At 39.8% G+C, this 23,507-nt stretch overlaps 1 protein-coding gene across 1 annotated transcript in view; it reads right to left on the bottom strand.

The window, feature by feature from the left end:
- Window positions 1-23,507, bottom strand: part of cubn (cubilin (intrinsic factor-cobalamin receptor)) — a 214,064-nt gene that overhangs the window by 98,558 nt on the left and 91,999 nt on the right. Inside the window, exons 24-28 of the mRNA XM_047349911.1 lie at window positions 21,508-21,668; window positions 20,313-20,494; window positions 6,895-7,051; window positions 6,197-6,384; window positions 1,122-1,281 (exon numbers count right to left, since the gene is read on the bottom strand). Coding sequence (XP_047205867.1) covers window positions 1,122-1,281; window positions 6,197-6,384; window positions 6,895-7,051; window positions 20,313-20,494; window positions 21,508-21,668 — 848 coding nt within the window. The remainder of the gene's footprint in view (window positions 1-1,121; window positions 1,282-6,196; window positions 6,385-6,894; window positions 7,052-20,312; window positions 20,495-21,507; window positions 21,669-23,507) is intronic.

Here is a 23,507-nt window from a genome sequence, read left to right as displayed (position 1 = left end):
GTCTGATCTTTGTGTGCTGTCTGATCTAGCAACTAAGCTGAGTTAAAACTTACACAATTTCTCCAGGTCGTTGCCTTGGAAAACCCTGTCTGAAGCTTTATTTTATTTCACCCATAGAGGGAAAAATTAAATGTATTTGTTTCTGACAAAATGATTAGTACAGATATTCCCTCAGTAAAAATATGAACTTTGCTAAATTACTAATACTGAAATTGGTCACACCCTTTTTCTGGAATCAATCCAGAAGCATAATCAAACAATGTGATTAGCTGTGACATTATCTGAATGTTTCCACAGAACCCAACAGAGCCTTCTCTGTAAAAACCAAATGTATTTTTTGTCTATCTATCTATCTATCTATCTATCTATCTATCTATCTATCTATCTATCTATCTATCTATCTATCTATCTATCTATCTATCTATCTATCTATCTATCTATCTATCTATCTATCTATCTATCTATCTATCTATCTATCTATCTATCTATCTATCTATCTATCTATCTATCTATTGATCGATAGATATAATATGAGCCACTACAACATTTAATTTCCCTTTGGAATTAATAAAGTATTTTTGAATTTAATTGAATTGAATGTTTCTCAAGGTTTAGCAAAGTTCTGATCCATCTGCAGAGTATGCTTTTCCTTTTAAGCTGAACTCCAGCAAAGTCTTCAGTCTTCTGCTTCTAGAACTACAGAACTTTTATTTGAACGTCATCTAAAGTTGGTTGCCACGCTTTGTCTTTGAGATAAAAAAGTTCTCCCCACCAAAAGAATCAAAGCGGATGCTGAGATGTAACCTCCCATTCAGAGAGTTGAAATCATGCAGTGATTTGGTAAATTGTTGCTAAAACCCTAACCCTAACCCTAAATCAAATTTATAAATGGACAGCACTCTTAACATTTCAAAAATTGCAAAACATATTTCAATATTTTATCTTGTAACACTGGCCTCTTTTAAATTCTTTTATAGTTATAATATTAACCCTTTTAATGTTTTTGATTTATAACTACAGAGTCCTTTGATATTCTCGCTACTGCGCAACAAAATATTTGCAGACAGCGCACAAATGTATTTGCTCTTTATGTCTTCTGAATTGTAAAAGCTATCTCTTACCGTTCTGGTACCACATCATCTGAAATCCAGACATGGATATCGAGGAGTCGGTTCTAAACACCAAAGTGAGGGCTGAGCTTGTAGTGCTGCTGGCTGCTGGCGGTGTATTTCCACAGAAAGCACCAATCAGAGGAGCTTGTTCATTTGGTCCATTATAGAGCTGGAACAGAAATATTAGGAGATTAGTTTACAATATAGATATCACTCTTTGAAAAACTTAAATTGTGTGCTATGTCTTGAAATATTTATTCAACACTGCATATTGCAGAGAACGTCTTGTTAAACTTATGAAAGTCCTAAATTGTTTACATATTACAACTCATGTAACACCATCTGAGAGGGGTCGAAATTGTCCTTTTGGCTTTTGATTGTCACAGGTATATGAAAGGAGGAAAAGCAACAAACATTGTGTCACTAATTGCCATAAAGTGCCCAAACAACCTTTCGAGTTATTAAAAAAAAATGTATTGGCTAACCTAGTCATGTTTCATTAGTCAATTTTCAATCACTAGTCAATCATGATGTGTCAGACTATTTTACAGTTTTTGACATAGTGTTTTTCTTTTTTTTTCTTTCTGCTGCATGGCAGCACAGTTGCCTTGCAGCAAGTAGGTCCTCGGTTTGACTCCCGGGCGGGGGTCTTTCTACTTGAAGTTTGCAGGTTCTCCCTGTGCATGCGTGGGTTCTCTCCTGGTACTCCGGCTTCCTCCCACGGTCCAAAAACATGACTGTTAGATTAATTGGTCTCTCTACATTGCCCTTAGGTGTGAAAGAGTGTGTGCATGGTTGTTTGTCCTATGTCTGTGTTGCCCTGCGATGGACTGGCGACGTGTCCCTGGTGTACCCTGCCTCCTGCCCATAGACTGCTGGAGATAGGCACCAGCTTCCCCGTGACCCACTATGGAAGAAGTTGTATGGAAAATGACTCACTGACTTTTTATTTATTTATTTCCGTGTCCTTTCCGACAGAGTAGCACTTGGAATTGTTGTCTGAGTGCCAAGAAGAAGCCCGATAGATTTACTTTCAAAAGTGAAGCATTACGGCTAATGCTATAATGCTCCACTTGATATTTATAAAGGAAACTTTGTTGAAAAATGCTTTGGGATTATTTCAATTGCAACGAACAGGAAAAAAAAGAAACAAGAAAGAGAGAGGAGGGGCAAAAAGGAAAAGGGAGAGAAGGAAAAAGAAGAGAGAAAGAATGATGAAGAGAATACAAGATACCAGAAGACTACCTCTACACCTGCAGAAACAAATATAACTATAGCATTGTTACAGAAAAGTGCACAGTGTGAGTGTGCTTGTGTAAGATTTCTGCATAAAAAAATCCAATAGCGAGTGTGAGGACCTGCCCCCCTGGGCCCCAGACAGACACAGAGGAGATCTGAGCCACAAACATCCAAAGGCCCCCCAGAGCAAAATAATCCCTGGAGAACCTACAGCTACCTCCCCAGAGAAGAGCAGTTTGCTTGTTGGGGAACTTAGATGATGTCACCATAGAGACATCTGGGCTCCTTTAATCGGCTCCATCACCTATTGGGGGTGGGGCACCTTTGGCTTCGTCCTATGGGGCGTTGTGTTGTTGGTCCCGGGTTTTATTCGGTTCGCAGGGTCTGGTCCCTGTCCCTAGTCTTTCGCCCGATGGATGTGCCTGTCTCTCCGTCCTTTGTTGGAAATCAGCGAACGGTGGTGGCAGACCCTCTTCCCCACTTGTTTTTCTTTTTAAATGAACACTACAACAACAAGCAACAACACCACATTTGAGCGGGCGGAGGTAGGCTTGGGGTATTTTCACATCGCCGTTTGCTGTTTGCTGTCTGGGGTCGGAGGCCAGGAGAGGGAGTGGGCCTTTCGGTCAGGATCTAGGTCTTGGGGTTTCTCTGGTGCTGGGGATGGCTTTTTGTCTCAGGATCGCTTGGATTTCCTTGGATCTCGGTCCCTGGCTTCGGTGCCAGTGCGGCTGGTGGGCTCGTCGCTGCAGCTCCCTGGGGCTTCTACAGTGTGGCTGCTGGGTGGTTCCCCTGGGACTCTCCCTTGCTCTTCTTTAAAGGGGGTTGTAGTAGTCTCGACGGTGGTTCTCCTTGGGTTCCTGTGCTCTGTAGGGCCTTTGGATGTCTGTGGCTTGGATCTCCTCCGTATATGTCCCAGGTCCAGGGGGGCAGGTCTGTGGCTCCTCACTCTCACTATTGCATATTTTTATGGAGAAACCTTGTATACACAAGCGCGCTCACACTCAGATCTACAGGTGTTTAGATTCAGGTGTTAACAGATACACAAATGTTCTATATTGAGCCGCATTTACCACTAAATACATCTTGCATTGATAAGTACCGTGCACTGTTCGGTGAAAAACCTGGTTATATGAAAATTTCTGCAGGTGTAGAACCAAGCAGGGTGTTATCTTGTATTCTTCTCATCCATCTTTCTTTCCTCCATTTTTTTCTCCTTCTATCCCCTTTTCCTTTTTGCCCCACCTTTCTCTCTTTTGTGCTTCTTTTTTTTTCTTTTCATTTCTATCTCCATGACTGTAACAATTGAAATAATCTGAAAGCAGTTTCTAATAAAAGTTATTTTAAGAAATCTAAAGCAGAGCTTTAAAGTGTTAGCTGTAATGCTCAACTTGTGAAAGTAAATCTGTTGGTCTTTTTCTTGGCACTCAGCGGACAGGACAACGTAAAAAAAAAAAGAAACCAGGGAGCATAAATACTGAGGTAGGGTGGAGAATGGACCAATGAACAATAGTAGCTAATTGGGGGGGACATAAGGAACAGGTGGTGGGAGAGAGACTGCCAGCAACTGAAGGAGGGAAGCAAATTAACATTGATGAGCAGGGAGCTCAGGAAGGTAACAGAAACATCTAAGTGAACGGAAATAAGTATACAATTGGACAACCTAAAGAACATAAACATGGCAGAAACAGATCAACAAGGAAATACAAACTAAAATATCTAACAAAAGAATCCAAGAAAGTAATCTAAACACAAGAATGAATGATGAATCTAATCAACATGAATGAAATGAAATAACAGCAACTGAAGAAGTGCAGAGTGCAGACAGCACCCAAACACAAAAAGCCCTTACACAGGCATATTATGACAATATGAGGAATTAATTTACTTTTTTGTGTATGCAAAGTGTACTGAGACAATATGTGTTTTGAATTGGCACTATATTAATAGAATGAATATAACTGAATTGAAAAATATTTTATTTTAGAAGAACATCTTGGAATTTCAAGTCCTTTTATGACCAAAGTTATATGCAGGTGAACTACATCTTTTTTTTATTCCTTTGGCTAGAGAATTATCAAAAATGTGCAATGAGCGAGTCCTTCCGCTGTTTTGTCCAAGACAACTTCAACTTTTAGCATCTGACAGTTTTTCAGTATTACTGTGCTTTGTTGCTTTCCAGGACAAAACAACCAACGTATGGCAAGTCCTATCTGTGCTGAATAGTTGGTAATTGGTGGGTCAAAAGTGATTGCAAATAGAAAGTAGTCTGTATGGACTGCTTTGCAAACTTTCAGCATTGTTTTCATTGGATAAAAGCATTATAATTTGTCAATTAAGGCAGCAATTGTGGTACTTCAACCAATATAAAATAGAGATTATGTGAACAAAGACAACAAAATGCATTTGCTTTCTTATAAATGACCTCTATGTATATTTTTAAACTTTATTTCAGACCAAAGACAATAACAGAATGTGGCCTAGTTCAAGTTGAAGCAGTGACCTTAGTTCAGAATGTTTATGTGGGGAACTATGAACATTCATATTAACCTGGAAGAAATGAATTTAGAAATAGTTCTTATTATGGGGGTACTGATACAACACTGCTTAAACAAACATGGTGACAATTTTTAATCACACTCATACCACTTTTTTAAAAAGCTGTGATCAAGACATCAATTTACCGTTTGACACATTTTTCAAGGTAATTAAATTTTGGTCAATTAATAACCCTGAATTACAGTTTTCACTGAGTGGCACTTTTTCAAAGTATTAAGTAATACAATGAACAATGTTTCTTTCTATGATTACTGTATGCAAATAGAAAACAGAACAACACCAAAGCAGGACAATTCAGTCCCATGTTTTTGCAATGATCAAGAGGCTCCTGTTTCAAAATTGACATCTTCAAGTTTGACTAAAATGTTCAGCTTCACACATAAACCTGCCAAATGAAAAGGTTTACTGTTAGATGAGACAAAAAAGAACTATTTGGCCACAGAAGCAGAATAACGTATGGAAGACTTAAGGATTTCAAATCTAAGACCACAGCGCCTACTGTAAAACATGGTGGTGGTAGCTTTATGCGGTGGGGCTGTTTTGCCAGGTCTCTTGTTTTAGGTAATGAGTCTTAGGAGATTGAACTTTTGGAATGATGGGGATGTGAAAATATGCGTCTTACAGATCTTTGGAGGTGAACCAGTCACTCTGGTGATCATTTTCCAGCAACTCCTCTGCTGTCAGCATGTTTAATTGTCTCCACATGATCGATTTGTTGAACACTGAGACTGGGTGTTGTTTTTCACGTTCTCTTAGGAACCATGAAAAAAAGGGAATAAAACCCTGTGTTTTCCTCTGTGTGTAGAACCACAGAAATATTTTTTTGGTTCTAGCAGTTCTGACTGGAGAGTAGCATTTATTTGCCATTATGTGGTGGTTCTCTGTATCCAGGAATAGGGGCTTCAGTGTGTGCTGACTCCCAGTGGCTCTGTCAGGCCTCTGCTTGGGGGGAGATCTGCCCCGGGGTCTCGGATCTCTGGGTCCATTGCTGGATCTGCTTCGGCACAGACGGCTGCCCGCGGGGCATGTGGGCTCGTCGCTGCAGCTACCAGGGGCTCCTCACACTCACGATTGCATATTTTTATAGAGAAACCTTATATACACAAGTATGCTCACACTTATACCCACAGGTGTTTGAATTCAGGTGTTAACTGATAAACAGATTAACAGACACACCGGAGTTACCACAAAAGCTCTAGAAATAGTTACAAAATTAAAGCAGGAATATCAATATTTGCCGAGGTCTTTCCTAATGTAATATGGTTAAATTGTGTGTATCTTTGTACCTTGATGTAGTCATAGTTACAGCTAGAAGTGGCTTCTAACTGAAAAGCGGTGAAGGTGTAGTTGATTGTGTTTCCACTGCTAGCCTGGATGGTCCAGCTGCACAGACTGTTTCCAGGGTAGCTGTTTGGAAAGTTCAGCGACTCGATCACTCCTTGGTGTTGATGTGAGAAGAGTATGTTATGACACACTGAAAAAAACACAAAAAAAGCAATGATGCAAACTAAAGTACACTGCAAAACTAATTTGATTGGAATGCATTTTTGTCATTGGAATTCTTTGTTTCTCAAGGTACATTTATAAAAAGACTGGTGACTTTACAGATGTTTATTTTTGCATATTAAGAATACCAATATCCCTAATGTTTTTTAATCTGTGTACATATTCTCAATGAATATTTTAATGGCACCTAATTACTTAATGTAACAAAATAAACAGAAAACTAAGTAATCTAAGAACATATAGTCTTAGTAAGCTCCACTGACTCTTAGGAGGCATTAACAATTAAGTAACATCATATGGGCTTTTACTTCAGTATTTTAGCAATTCTCATTATTTATTAACAACAAATAAAATGGATTTATATCAAACGTAGATTTTAAAATAATCTTATTTAATCTGCTCTGGTAAAATATATGTTTTTGAGTTATGGAAAAGTAAAATTTCCAGTGAATTGTGCAGCATGGGTTTCTTTGCATACTGGAGTTGTAAGATGCAATGAAGCCTCCAGCATTGACACTGCCATCTGTGCGGAGTTTGATGTATAGTTGGTTGCTGGAAGAATTAATGGGGCTTGGAAGCTCAGTGCCACACAACCTGGTCAGTTCTGGAGTACTGCTGCTGTTTCCATCATGCACCTGAAAACAAGTACATCAAAATGCCTGTAAGTCAAGATAGATAACAGGACAGCTATGTGTAATGCATAGGCTACCAATACAATTAATGAAACCAGGGGGTTGGGTGCAAGCCACCTGTGTAGCTTGTTCCTCTGACTGAGACTTTTTCTTTTGTTTTCAACCATATTTTGGAGTTTAACTTTTTTGCAAAGCCAAAAAAAGTTTAAATACTTCTGTGTGAAAATGAGCAAATCGCACAGTGCTCACAGCAAGAACCAATTACTTTAGCCCACAAGATAAAGAAGCTAGCAAGATGACTTCCACGTCTGTGACCTCCAACAAAGAGCCACTAACATTGTATATGCTGATCGTGAACCCCACAAAAATACTCACCATCTCTTTGAACATGGCTCTGGTCCCAACCCGGTCCTCTCTCCAGATGTTATCCGAGACTGCAACTCCCCACTCCAGCATTTTGGCTGTGGAGACGGCCACTGCTACGCATTCAGAAAGATTAGATTCGGACAGACTGTCCAATATGGACGGCAAGGTTGCGCACAGAAATTACGGCTGGAAAAGTCCCAGGAAGTGAACGAGAAGCTAAAGATGGCAATAGAAGACTTGATCTCGTGCTCCAAACAAATCCTTGAGGAAATGGAGGGAAACGAGGTCCGGCTCTTTATAACTGTGTTGCTCAAAGAAGCAGCTGTGCCCTTGATCTGGAGCTGGAGCAGGTGCACCGCAGTTTGGGGCCAAAACCATCCCAAAGTTGCCGTCCAATTATTGTATGCTTCCACAAATGCATCAATAAGAAATACATACTACTGTGGGCAAGGAAACACCGGAATGCTTCTGTCCACGGACATCCCATTAGGATATTAGAAGATTTCATCAACACAATCAGCAAGAAATGGGCCTGATGATACGACAACAAAGTCGATCATTGACCTCCTGCCTAGGGTGTCCTGGTACCAAGTGCACTGATGGTAAATGGTAAATTGGTAAATGGACTGAACTTATATAGCGCTTTTCCAGTCATATTGACCACTCAAAGCGCTTTACACTAGAGCCACATTCACCCAATTGCACTGACTAACACTCACACATTCATACACCGATACGCAGATCGGTAGGCAACTTGAGGTTAAGTGCCTTGCCCAGGGGCACATCGACCTATGGCAGGAGGAAGCTGGAATCAAACCCACAACCTTCTGATTGCAAGACGACTACTCTTCCTACTGAGCCACAGTCGACTGTGTTTGAACGTGGTGTTCATTGTGGACAATCCGTGACTAGCACAGAAGTCCAATAACAAAACACCACTCGGATTCAGATCGAATCCTCCCAATTACGCCTCTCCAGGTGTCACTGTCGTTTCCCACGTGGGCGATGAAGTCGCCCAGCAGAATAATGGAGTCCCTGAGGGGCACTATCCAGTACCCCCGACAGGGATGCCAAGAAGGCCGTGTACTCCGCAACACCCCTCGGCCCATAGGCTGAAACGACAGTCAGAGACCTGTCGCCAACCCGAAGGCGCAGGGATGCGACCCTCTCATCCATTGGGGTAAACCCCAACACGAGATGGCTGAGCTGGTGATTCTAAATCACCCTAACTATGCCTCACCCTTCCCAGACCTCTAAATGCACCTATCCCATTTAATATAAAAAGAACTAAATTACTTTGACGTTGACTTCTTCTCCTCACCAGCGTGAGGATGGGTAGGTCTGAAGAAAAACGGGTGGGAGGATCAGAGTGTCATTCGTCTTCCATCTACTCAAAAAAGGTAAACCTCTCATCCATCCAAAACTGGAAAATATGAAGAACTGTTGCAGTTGACTGAATCAACAGGGAGGAAAACTCATCTCCTTGGGGACAAACCTCTGTGGGTTTTCACCTACGCCGGAGTGCCGGCGGTGTCTTCGATTGGTTATGAATCTTCTGACCTTCTTGTATCAGATTTCAAACTCTTCCAGGAATAGCCGTGTAGATTAAATTTTCGCTTGCGAGAGTCTTTCCTAATTAAGAAAAAGTGATTGTAAGTACAGGTGACGCTTCTGGGGAAAAGGATTCAGGGGAGCTCCGAGGCGTCTGTCTGCCAACAAGGTGCAGTAGCTCAGACAAATTGTTGTTTCCGCCCGTGCCCTGGAAGCGCTTCATCCTCTGGCTAGGGGCCACGAACGGACTGGATACAACAGCCTGCGGCTGCACTGCGCAACATGAGGAGATTCCTCAAGATGAGGAGATTCCGTGCTGTACCGACTCTATTCTGCTAAGAATAGAGTCTGAAATATGATTTTGTTTCCTCCTATCTTACTTTACCTAAATGTGTGATTTCATTACTTTTCATAGATTTTCAGATTTCTTAGAAGGATTACCAGCAAAAGCCAATTATTATTAGTAATTTGGACTTTAGCTGCTCTTACACCAATGACCCAGCTTTATTATTAAGAGTGGCTTGGAACCAATTTCTACCAGTAAAGTTGGAAGGATTATTAATTATTATTACTCCCAAGGATTATAAGTGTCATTTGATTTGTTTTTCTGTGTCTGTATCTGTTTATTTTCTTTGTGATTGTATTGTAATTGTTCTTCTTCATGTGCAGCGCTTTGAATGTCTTGTTACTGAAAACGCTATATAAATGAACTTACCTTACCTTACCTTACCTTACCTTTAAAAACATAAAACAACAGTTTGATGGAGTGTATTTGGGTCCCAAAATAATCGACGAGGCGCCAGAAAATGGTAAGAAACTATTTTAATCATTAAGAGAAACAAATTGGTTCCACTCTCTAAAGTTGTGCACACTTTTTTTTTAAATAGGTGTCTCAGTCTGTTTTTTAACTTGCCTGCTACTAACTTTCTCTCACCCCTAAGAGGCGCTGGAGCTGCAGGCCGGAGGTTTGACAGGTGTACGTCGTTGCCTCATCAGCTGGAGGACTATGAGGGTGGTTCGCTGGCTCTTGTCTTGCCTATTGTGGTAGTGTTAACCTGGCCAGCCTTTCCAGAATTTTGGAAGGTCTAATTGTTTGAGCCTTGATTAATTGTCTGTTTCTTCCCTTCGTCTTAGGCCGTTCAAGCCGAGCCGCCGAGCTCGGTTTCTCCCTCTGGAACTCACCTTCCGTCAAGACTGGATTCTGCTGTGCCTGGCAGCCGCCCTTGTAAGTCCTCCAGTCTGAGAGCGCAACCTGTCCACCTACCTTGCTTACCTGGAACATCGGAGCGCTCCAGCCGGTTCTGCACAGGCTCACGCCCCACACTTGCACCCGTTTCTCCCCCCTGGCGGATTGATTGCCACCTGAATAGTGAGCATAGATCTTGACTTGATTAATCCGATCTGTTTCCTCAGCTCATCTCTGTCCTTCCCTTACAGCCTGACTCTGCTCGCCTTGTTCCTGAACTGAGTAATAAAACTTTGAATCTACGCTTCTCTGCCTGAGTGTCCTCTGCATGTGGGTCAAGTTGGCCTTAAAAACTATGACAATAGGATCCTAAGTTTAAACAAGATAAAGTTGAATACAGCATTGCTGACACAATAAACGGTGGAGCAGATTTTTATTTTCTTAAATTTGGTATTTGCAGTTTAATCAAACTTTTATGTAGCCAATGTCTGTGCGTTTTGTCTGTCTGTTTATGTGGAATGAATGACTGTTTCATGCTAATTAAAAATTAGGGTATATGTGACATGATGAATTTAATTTGCAAAGAGGTAAGCAGGGTCCTGGCCAGCCCATGGAACACCTGCTTAAAGGGAAATAAAGGTTTTTACATTTTAAGTTTAAATTTTAAACTGTCTGATGCCCAGCATTATTTATTAAATGAGGACTTGTCTTCATGCCAACTCGTGGTCATCACAATAACAATTAGAGTCTACAAAAGCAGGTCTGATCCTCAACAGTATCATGATAACATTAGGTCAGTTCTTAATGGTAAAACAAAAGGAAGTCCAGACAGGGACATTTTTTCTCCTCAAAACAGGAATTTAATTAAGGCACTGGGGATCAAAATTTATCAAAAGCTTTTTGATACATGAAAGTATGTGGGCGTGGTAACGCCTTAAAATATGACTTCTTGCCATAAAAGACGAAATTAATATAGCTCCTACAAGGAAAGTCACAGACACATGAAACCTTCTGGGATTGATCCATATGACATCCTGATCAATATTCAATGGTCAAATGCTGACATCATCGAAGCCCCACCCCCTGAGAACAGGAAGTGTAATGTTTTACTTAGTGTGGTCCATGTTTGATCCCCTCCACCTAATCAACATGAAACTGTCCCAAGTGACAGATAACATGATGGTCTAAGTTTGTGTCCAGTACTGACTGGTTTGGCTGGAGGGTGTGGCCATTGCAGCGTGGTGAACTCTGATGTCACACCATGGCCATGCGTTTGGCTCTAAATTTCTCATGCATGGCGCGATTTACTCTAAACTCAGTATGGTTGATCTTTGACAACCCCCAAACACCTGCATTGGATTACATTGGAATTTGGATCAACAGCGTCCCCTAGGACACTTCAAGGGCTATATCTCCCTCATACATCATCGGATGTGGTATACATGATCATAGGCCAATGCAGAACATGCTGACAGAGTCAATTGATGACATCACTTTAGCCCCACCCACTAATAAACAAGTGTGTGCAGCTTCCATCTGGAAGGTCGTACTTTCCCCAAATTTGAAATGCTTCTCGCCAGACCACGACTCTGCATGACCTAACGTCATATGACATGTCGCTCACAGTGCCACCTACTGGCGACGTATGGAATCGAACGGCACACTCACCTGTGGCGTTTAGGCAGCAATGGGTCCAGAGGTCGCTGCACAGGCCGAGTTGCGCTGAACTGCGAGGGCCTTCAATGCTGCTTGCAGCTTTAATTCTTGTTAATATCCGAGGATCTTTTTGTTGGTTATGCTTAGTCTCTAATGTTTTCATTTCCTCTTTTAGTTCAGTCGATCTTTTCCATTTTTCCTTTTTTCATGAAGCCGAGAGGGCAAAAAATTTATCTTGAATGACTGCCTTAGCTGGTGTTTGAAGACACCTCAACATTATTATCATTTTGTAGATATGTGTCAAATATCAGGTTTAATCTGCTCCTCATTTGTCATTCAGCTTACTTGTATTAAGTCTGCAAAGTGTATTTTTTGTTTTACTCATTAAGTGCAAGGTTAAGTAAAATCCTGAATAGTTAGAAAAATCCCTGAGTTCTATTTTACAATCTCTAATTCTATAAAAGAATAAGAGACAGTAATAAACAATCAAACTTAATGCCATAAACTGTCAGGTACAACCAGACAGAGTTAATATCAGTAACTAAGTCGTAAAAACTGGCTTTATTTAACATTAGATCTCTGTCAGGAAAATAATTTTTAATCAATGATTTCATGACTAACCACAATCTTGATGTTATGTTTTTAACAGAAACATGGTTACATAAATTTAATGAAGCACCCATTGTGATTTGTGAGAGCAGACAGCAAAGAAAAGGTGGAGGGGTGGCCACTTTGTTTAAAGATCCGCTAAAATGTAAAGAGGTATTTCTGGGCAAATTTGACTCTTGAATATTTGGCTCTCCAGGTAAAGAGCCCGGTCTGAACCATGTTTTTGAATATTTACAGGCCTCCTAAGTCTAAAACACACTTTTTCAGTGATTTTAATGAGCTTTTATATGTGTATGATATGTGTTGATTATGACTGTTTAATTATTGTAGGAGACTTCAACATTCACATGGACAATCCTGAAGACAGAAGTCCAATAGATCTATGTGACACTCTTAGAAATGTTGGTTTGACTCAACATGTTAAACAGCAAACGCACAAACAGGGAAATTGTTTTTGGACTTGATCATCACTAAGGGTCTAAACATTTCCAAGGTGTCTGTAACTGATGTTGCTCTATCTGACCACTTTTCTGTTATTTTTGAAAGCATCATCTGCAATGACTCAGTTTGCCAAAGAGACATTATAAGAAAACGCATCTTTAAGCATGGTGCTGCTGAAATCTTTAACCAGATTTACTCTTCTACCTCCACTTTGCCCTGTAACACTGTAGATGAGCTGGTAGATAACTTTCATTCTAAAAGTGAAAGTGATTTCTGGAGAGAAAATGTCTCCATGGAGAAGTGCTCCGCCAGTCAGAAGTGAAAAAAGGGAGTGTCGAAAAGCTGAACGCAGGTGGAGAAAGACTGGACTCCAGGTTCACTATATTATCTATAAAGAGAGACTATACAGATATAACCTACAACTGAAAAATGCAAGTCAATCTTTCTTTTCTGAGATCATCAGCACAAACATTAATAATGCTGGAGCATTATTTGCCACGGTCGACAAGTTAACAAACCCTCCTGTAACTGTGGCATCTGAACTCCACTCTACCAGGACCTGCAATGAATTTGCTAAATTCTTTACTGAAAAAACCCAAAAGATCAGAGGGGCAGTCAGAACATCCACATCAACTCCAGGACCAAAGTTGTCTCCAACTTGAACTGATTTTGACAAAATGTCCCAATTTCACCAAATAAACTACAAAAACGTAGGAGAAATCATACACCAACTAAGCTCTTCTTCCTGCTGTCTCGATGTTTTACCCACAGCTTTCCTTAAGAAAGCTTTGCCTGTAATAACATCTGATTTAACACAAATAATAAACATGCCCCTTTTGTCAGGTGTTTTCCTCCAGGCCCTAAAAACAGCAATTATCAAACCTCTATTGAAAAAGAGCAACTTGGACAAGCTGCTACTACAGAACTACAGGCCTATATCAAACTTCCCATTCATCAGTAAGATTATTGAAAAAGCTGTGTTTCAACAGTTAAACAACTTCCTAACAACAACCAACCGCTTCGATGTCTTCCAGTCAGGCTTCCTGCTCACCACAGTACAGAGACTGCTCTTGTCAAGGTGTTCAATGACATCCGTATAAATGCAGACTGTGGAAGAACCACGGTGCTGGTATTAATGGGCCTTAGTGCAGCATTCAACACTGTTGATCACTCCATTTTATTAGAGCGCCTGGAAAACTGGGTCGGCCTTTCTGGTACAGCACTCAATTGGTTTAAATCCTACTTGAAGGACAGGGACTTTTTTGTGTCAGTAGGTAACTTTACATCAGAGACCACAAAAATCACATGTGGCGTTCCCCAAGGGTCCATCTTGGGGTCCCGTCTATTCAATATCTACATGCTCCCCCTAACTCAGATTTTAATAAAAGACAACATAAGTTATCATAACTATGCAGACCACACACAGCAATATGTTACGATGTCACCAGGTGATTCAATTCAATTCAATTCAGTTTTATTTATATAGCGCCAATTCACAACACATGTTGTCTCAAGGCACTTCACAACAGTCAGGTTCATACATTCCTATTAATCCTAACAATTGAACAGTGCAGTCGGAGTTAGCTTTTTATTCAAATTGGATAAAAAGTTTTTCTATCTAAGGAAACCCAGCAGATTGCATCCAGTCAGTGATTCATTCCCTCCTCCCGGATGAGCATGTAGAGACAGTGGACAGTCACTGGCGTTGACTTTGCAACAATCCCTCATACTAAGCATGCATGAAGCGACAGCGGAGAGGAAAAACTCCCTTTTAACAGGAAGAAACCTCCAGCTCAGTGTGAGCGGCCATCTGCCACGACTGACTTGGGGTTTGAGAGAACAGAGCAGAGACACAAAAAGAACATCTAAGCACTGATCCAGGAGTACTTTCTATGGGAAGGAAAAGTAAATGTTAATGGATGTAGCTCCTTTAATAGTTTCACCTAGAAAGAAATAACAGATAAACTCTGAGCCAGTTTTCAAGGTTAGAGTCTGAAAGAGAGAACATAGAGTTAGTCACAGTAAAAGCTCAGTCAATCGCCATGTCTAGGAGAGAGAAAGGGTTAAACACTAAAAGACAGGGCTATGTGGATCATCGGTAGAGAGTGAGCATTAAGTTGTTGCCAGCAGAAGCTCGGACGATGCCCATCTCCAGAAAGGTGTCACAGGTAGACACAGAGCCAGGCCAGGTGTAGCTTCTAGGAAGAGAATAGAGAGAACATAAAGTTAAAAGCTGAAATAACAGCAAATAATGCAAAATTGGAGAGTAGTGTGAGAATGTAGCGAAGAGGGTGAAAGTGGTTGTTATGTCCTCCAGCAGCCTAAGCCTATAGCAGCATAACTACACAGATAGTTTCAGTTCAGATTATTTAGTTAAACAGCGCTTATTTACAATTTACGATTATGAACCGATTCAAGCTCTTGGTAATTGCTTAGAAGAAATCAATGCATGGATGGGCCAAAAGTTTCTTCAGCTGAATCAAAACAAAACTGAAGGAATAATCTTTGGACAAAAGGAAGGGCATATAAAAGTCACCACAAAGCTTCAGTTAATACAACTAGAAACCACCAGTCAGGTTCGAAATCTGGGTGAAGTGATGGACTCAGACCTGAACCTTCAGAGGAACATAAAGACAGTAACAAGGTTGGCCTTCTATCCCCTAAAGAACATCTCCAGGATTAAAGGACTAATGTCTCAGCAGGACCTTGAAAAACTAATTCATGCCTTCTGCCTAAAAAGTCGATCAGACAGCTGCAGTTGATCCAGAACACGGGTGCCCACATCCTCACTAAAACTAAGAAAGTGGAGCACATCACCCAAGTTCTAAAGGCCTCACACTGGCTCCCGGTATCTCAAAGAATGGACTTTAAAATACTTCTGTTAGTCTACAAATCACTGAATGGCTTAGCACCACAATGCATTACAGAGTTGTTGTCAGTGTATCAACCACCCAGACCTCTCAGGTCTTCTGGCTCAAATCTAGTCTGCATGCGCAGAACCAAAGATGGAGTAGCAGCTTTAAGTTCTTATGCTCCACAAATCTGGAATAAACTACCAGAAAACTGTAAAAGCACTGAAACCGTAGGTTGCTTCAAATCAAGATTAAAAATGTATTTGTTTAGAGTAGCCTTTGACTGTGCCATATAAATATTATTAGTTTTCAGTCCAACTTTCCTTTCATTTTCTTATCCATCATTCTATTCTCTTTATTTTTTAATTACCTTTATGTCACTGTAATGTACTTTGCCTATTATGTTTATTGTTATTTTTTCCTTCATGTCAAGCACTTTGATTGTCTTGCTACTGAAATGTGCTATATAAATAAACTTGCCTTGCCTTGCCTTATATCCATCAGATTTGTAAATAAATAAATGGTCAATTCGTGAGTATACTGAGAGGCAGGGGGAAGATTATGTAAACTGCTTCCCTCCTGGGTGAGTCTCTCTACATACGATTATCAGGTTCATTTCAGTAAGCAATTGCTGGACTGTGGTGCCATTTGGGCTTTTCCTTAGGCCCTGGTCAGATGTATCTAATTAAGGTTGAAGGTAGATATTGAGATCACCACCAACAAATAAATTTCCCTGGCTATCAAATCAAATATTTTCTCAAAGAACAATTTGTTGTTCCCTGGGGCACATATATGTTAAGCAGTGTCACTACTACATGATCTAATTTACCCTTAACTACAATAAAGCTCTCTTCTTTATCTTTGAAATTTACTGTGTTGGTGATCAGTATTGCTACCACCCTCCTTCATCCTAATGTTGGAGTCATCCATTTTGGTCGCACAGTTTGACATGCGCACCTCAACAGACATCGCAGCTCTGACATCACCGGGATTATAAATCCGCCAAAAATAAAGCTTTGTTGCCATTTCCAGCGTGTCTCACGGGACGACGCAACGGAGGCGCATATTTGTAGAGACAAAAGCTCGCAGGCAAAGTTTTGCTCCATAAGGCCATTCCCGGAAGAGCTTGAAAGCTGGAAATCTGTCTGATACAAGAAGGTCAGAAGATTCATATACCGATCGAGACCATGCCGACACTCGGCGCAGGTGAAAAACCTGAAGAGGTTTTATTTCCAAGGAGATGAGTTTCCTCCTTGTTGATTCAGTTGGCTAACGGTTCTTCATATTTTCCCCTCCTGGACGGATGAGAAGTTTACCTTTTTTTTCTTGAGGTGATCACAGACGCATGATCCTCCCCCTTGTTTTTATTCAGACCTGATCCATCCTCAACTGGTGGAGAGAAGAAATCAACGTCAGCGTAAATTCGTTCTTTTTATATAATATTGGATAGGTACATTTAGAAGTCTGGGCAGGATGAGGCATAGTGAAGGTGATTTAGAATCACCAGTAGTTAATCCAAGGTATCAACTTGTTGCATGCAATACTGATTGAAGTGTTTTATGCTGAGCTGTGTTTCGATTTGCTGTGCAAGCGCTGCTGAATCGTGCGTGTTCATGTTTTTGTCTGGCTGATCCCAAATCAGCCAGGAGTTAGAGTTGGACTTTAGTTTTCATTCAAAGCAACTGCAATCTGGGCCTCGCCTGACCACTCCTTTGTTCCAGTTTTATTACTGCCTCAGAGTTTTATGACTCTTTGTTCGAGTTTTGGGGCAATCGGCTGTACGGCTAAAGGGGTGTGGCCCCACCGTTTTAGCAGCTGATCGCTGCAATCGAGACATGGTTTGATCTTCATAGACACTAAATGTGCATATATTTTTCTTTTATTAGTATTGTTAAGTAGTCATTTTTATCCCCTTTTTGTAGAATAGCGCTTGTTAGTTAGGTTTTTGGACGAAAATAATGGTATATCAGAATTATTTGGCTTCAATAAATCTTCATATATATATAATTAAGAGATGCGTTTGTGTTTATTTCGTGCAAGTGTGATTTATCTGTCAAAACAAGGTCGAAGTTCCCCCACCTTCGGTGAAGCGGTTGAATAAACAGTGTCATTTTTTGGTTTTGGTTAATAATTTATCAATTATTAATGATGAATAGCTAATTGTAATTATTAAAGAGCTTTGAGCATTTACACAACACCATAGAACATCTCTGATTTCTATTCGTAAGTAATGATTTTTGATAAATATTAATTAATTAATAATTATAATTCTTACACTGAGTTGTGAGATAAGTAGAAACTTTTTTGAAGTTTTTCATGCACTAATGAAGAGAGATGTGTCTCTTGCCAAAAGAAATTACCTGTAACTTTTCCTGTTTCCTGTTTTTCTAAATTTAAGAACAGTGACAGCCAAACAATAAAAAAGAAACAGTGGCTTCCGAGTCAAAAAAGACTTCAATTTGGGAGGAAATCCTCACATCCACCGAGGGCCTCCTTTCAGTGTCAGAGAAAATGCTCTACACTAGTCCTTTCAAAACAAATACTCCTTATCCAGTGTAAAGTTTTTACATTAACAGGTTTAGAAAACACTGATAGTATTTTACTTTGTAGATTTGTCGCATACATAGACACATATATTGTCATAGGTGCAGTAGCTGAGGCATAACACCAGTGAAAATAATCACAGTCTAACAAGAAAGTGCTTAATTTTCTTTTTTGGACTTAAGTTGCAAAAAGCCTTTCCAAATTTCAACAGGCAGTTTATCGGTCTTAATACTTGAAAGAGGATCCCAGAACAATGTAATCAAATCTCAACTTAGTTAAACCAAATGAATCTACCTAAGTTTATTTTTAAGAACAATCAAACAAACATGGCCATAAAGCTGATTTTGACTCTAATTCTCATATAAGAATGAACAAGATGGCCTAGAAATTTCGAATTTGACAGGCCCGAATCACTGAAGAATCACTGGTGTATTAATATTTCCTACTAGCAAACAGAAAAACCGTAATAATTTCTTTTGCACATGAGGTATTAACACTTTTCTATAGAAGTCCAGTGTGAATTCGAGCTGGGTTAGTACCGAGCACAGTAGCGACATTTCAATTATCAGTTACTAGAAATGCTGTTCGTTTTGTGGAGGCACAGTACTGCTGCCAACCCCCAGCCATCTGATATTTAGATGTTTACCTTTGCGCTTTATTTTTTTCTACATCGGGTGCATTCAGTTGAGTTCATTGAAAGCTCCACAGTGTCTCCCTTATATGCCTATGATCCATCATTTTGCAGCGATCTGTGCCCACGTTCTCCCATGTCATTAGCCTGTGCTGCTTCAACCCTTGTGGGTCCTGCTCCTTAACCCCCTCCAGAGAAAATCCTCTCTTCTTCAGATCTGTAGCAGCCTCTATCACACTCTCGCATACTTTGATACCCTCAGTTTTGCTGGATGTGGCGTTTGGAAGTACGTACCTCTGGCTTTAAGCTCTCTCAGTATCTACACATATGCCTTTCTTTTCTTCAGAATTTCAGGGGGATAGTACTGGTCAAAATAAATCCTTTTCCCATCGAAGCGGACATCTGTGGTTGTCCAAGCTGTGCCCAGCACCACTTCATTCACTCTGAACTCAAGGAAATGTATCACCAAAGATCTAGGCGGTGCGCCTTTGGAAGGCTTCGGGACAAGTGCTCGATGGCAGAGCTGTATTCTGAGGTTTGTGTCAATCAGCAGTGGTCCAACTTGGGATTGTATTAGCTGCGCCAAAAAGACAGTCAGATTGTTTTTTTAGTGCCTAGGTGAGGGCCTCCTTCACTGCCGTATTATATTCCTCAATGTCACTGATCCTTGTTCTGCTTTCGCCACTCTCCCGTGGCAGCCTGTAACTTGCTTGTCGCTTCTTGAATTTTCTGGTGGATAAACTTGTTCAGGTCTTTCTTTATGTCTTTGCAGGAGAGTCAGAATTCACTCAGCTCACTTTCCACATTTACCTTGAGTGCCCCAATCTTGTTGTAGATAGTCTGCATAAAGAGGATAGCTTCCTCATTAGCATCGTGATTATATTCCTCATCGCTGCAGTTTTCTTTGACAAATTTGTCTTTGTTGCATCTTCTTCTAATTTTTTTCCTTTATTTCTTTTTTGATTTTTCCCATTCCTTGTCCAGTTTCAATAAACTTTTAATATCTTGGTGTAGGTTTCCAAGGTGTTCTATCCTACCGGTTAGGAGACCAATTTTCAAGCAGCCATTTGCCTCAGCACCACCACAGCAGTCTGTTTTACATGACTTCTACTTAAATATTAGTAGGTGTTCTGTTGACGTGAATTCTACCTGAGCAGGTAGAATTCAGGTAGAATTCATGATAAGATGTTCTGGGCTTTAATAAATATGATGATGGTTTTTCATCTGGTAAAGATGAATTGTTTTAGAATGTAACCAGAACCGTCTCCCACAGGCTCAATGGCCAAGTGTCCATAGGTTTTATGCCCAATAATATTTCTGCTCTAATTCCATACTTAACATATCCTACATGGTCTAAAATAACATGCACACATCAGGTACCATGAAGTAAATAAGGTTTTCAGAACACAGGGTGAGGAGATTACTCACAGCTAGGTAATCAAAAGAACAGGATGAGCTGGATTCCAGGTGGAAGTCTGAAAAGGACAGCTGGAGTTGGCTGCCCTGACTGGTTCTAATGTTCCAGTAGCACTCAGCATTAGGATGATACGGCAGAGGATAGTTGGGAGATGACAATCCTCCAGCAGCAGTAGTCAATGTTCCTCCACAACCTGGTATCATAAAAGTGGTACACCAAGTATGTAGGTGCATGAAAGTTGTCAGAAAAGGTATGCCACAGGATTTATAAGTTTTAAACATTACCCAAAGAAACCAGATTGGTGTTTTTTTTTCCATTTAAATATGAAGCAATAATGTCTTGGTACTGTGGCTGTTGTAAGTGGATGAAAACATGTAAGGTAAGTTCAGTTAAAATTTGTTTGTTATTGATTTTTTTTTCTAGAAAGTTCAATTTTGGCAACCTTTAATAATACAAGAAAAACACACCTTTAGCTGAGAGCTATGCCTGTACTCTATATCTACACTGTCACCGCTGGCAGAACCTGACTAGTGGTCTTCCTTCTAAGCAACTTATTGTTAGCTTTCATATTTACTGCACTGTTATATCCTCATTTGTAAGATGTTTTGAATAAACGTGTCTGCCAAATGCAGAGACATGAGGTTCTAGTTTGACAATATTAATCAGCTGGCATATGGAACTGTTATTTACAAGCCATTTTATATAATCAGACAAAACTGAAAACTTTTGCGCACTTGTTTTCTAATTTCTGTGTTAAAACATGGGCTCCTTATGGATGAAAATCTTTTACATCTTTTACATAGATTTACATAAAATATTTCTTCACGGTTCATTTTGTATTTGTAAACTCAAGAGACCAAATAAAAAACCAAAATGTTCATAAAACAGATCACTTGAAACAGGCAAACATCTAACTGTAGGTTCTCAGTAAGTCATAAAGAAAGATTCCGACTACTAAAACATTAAACTGAAGGCCTGGTGCTCTAGAACAGAATAATACTGATATTGGAGAAAGAGTGTATGGTATTTGGTTACTACTGTAAATATTGCAAATAAAGCAGTGATATTTAATTGAATAAGGATAAATCACACTGTGAGAAACTAATATCCAGGTAATGGTCAACAAACAAACTGAATCTCCGTACTTTTGTGGTCTAAACTTGACAATGTAGATAAAAGAAATTGATAAAGAACATAAGCATTTACCTGTCTGTGATCCATCCCAGTGAGCAACAAATCCACGGTGTGTGATTGTGGCATCAGAGTGGAACCTAATCCATAAACGATTGCTATGGGACACCAGAACTGGAGGTCTTTGGCCACCACAGAACTTATCAATCAAGGGAGATGTCTCATAGCCACCATCCCTGTAAAGTTCAACAGATGTAATTTGTCCTGTTTATATATAAAATATGCAAAATATACCTTGCAAGGCTTATTTGAATGAATACATTTTCCATACAGTTTTAATTTTAAAAAACCAGCATTGTGAAACAATGATGATGTTGATACAATTTAGCTATTTCAAATTTCTAAGACTCTAAACAGCTTTTTAGTCCAGACAGCAAAAATGTATTAGCTGTAGAAGAATATGAAAAATGTGCTTACGAAGGTTGGAACTGAAATTTTTTTCAGGTAATAACTACGTTTTCTATTCTAGTATATTGGTCAGTTATTAATATTTTTTTATTTTTTTATATATTTGTTTTGCATTCTGCTGTTATTCCTCAATCTGTAGCACAGGTCTGAAGCATTTATATAGTGTTCTTTTCTCCTTATTCCTCTTGTATTTATCATTATGTGCATCAGGAAATATGTGGGTAGGCTAGAATGTATGAGCTTGAACACTTTGAGCTAAAATGATTGCTTGTTGCTACAACTGGGGCTAATGCTGGTGTTACAACAAAATGTCACCATCAGAATCTTTGACTGCACAGTTGTGCGAAATTCTGTCCGCATAAAATATTCCGCTCCCATGCGTTGCAAGCGATTACAGCAGCCAAAGAGTGTTAAAAATTCTGAGATCATTACTTGTTGTAATTTCAGAGAGCGCCGTTGAGTCAGTCCAAGTGAAATATTTAGTCATATTTCTGATGGCTGTTTTCAGAAAATATGATCAAACTGGATATTAAATCTCAGTAATCAGAACTAACCCTAGACAGGTTGCCAGTCCATCGCAGGGCAACACGCAAACAACTATGCACACACTCATTCATACACCTAAGGGCAATTTTGAGAGACCAATTAACCTAACAGGCATGTCTTTGGACTGTGGGAGGAAGCCGGAGTACCCGGTGAGAACCCATGCATGCACGGGGAGAACATGCAAACTCCATACAGAAAGACCCTCGGCCGGGAATTGAACCCAGACCCTTCTTGCTGCAAGGCAACAGTGCTACCAACTGCGTCGCAGTGCAGTGATAGATGTTATCAACTTGTGAGCATCCTGATACTGAAAAGTAAAGGCCTTGAACCTTAAACAAACCTCAACATTTCATAATTGCTTTACCTCTCTTTCTTTTGTAGAAAAAAAAACTGTTTTAGCATTAAAATACTGGATATCTGTTATTAACACTATCATTTAAGTTCCAATTAAATCACACATTCACATAACAGATATCATAATTAGTGATCCTTTACATTTCAACTTTAGTTGTCTGCACAATAAACAGAAGTACATTTCTATAAAGTAAATGTTCTTGTTGCACTGAAGCAACAAAACTTTCAAAATCTTCTGCATTCTGGGTCAAATACATAAATTTAATCTATGCATTTGTCTAAAGCTGTCCTTTATTAGATTAACCAGTTATCTTCATTTCTATTGTGATTATTTGTGGCAAGGAATTAGACATTTTTCTTAATAAAACACTTAGGAAAATAGAGGTAGGTAAAGGGGCCGCTGCGGCCAAACAGTCTATAATCTGTAGTTCCTTCAACACCAGCAGACATAATCTCGCTGGCTGAACTTTTGATTTAACTTGAGAGCTATGCGTTCATTACGCATTATGTCATTGCAATGTTTATTATTATTTCTTCCGCAAATGTATTGGCTTTTTTGAGGCCTAAACGAAAACTCACCAAATCTTGCACAGTCATCAGTCCTGGTGTAAAATTACGTATTTTTGAAAAAGTCACAATACAAATACCTTAACAGCACCCCTTTTACTGAACTCTGGACTGCTGGCATGTTGAAGAGGCCTCAAAGT

This window comes from Girardinichthys multiradiatus, chromosome 21 (genome assembly GCF_021462225.1).
Source record: "Girardinichthys multiradiatus isolate DD_20200921_A chromosome 21, DD_fGirMul_XY1, whole genome shotgun sequence".
Taxonomy (NCBI): domain Eukaryota; kingdom Metazoa; phylum Chordata; class Actinopteri; order Cyprinodontiformes; family Goodeidae; genus Girardinichthys; species Girardinichthys multiradiatus.
The sequence above is the reverse complement of the archived record's forward strand: the minus strand, read 5'-3'. Positions and strand labels throughout refer to the sequence as shown.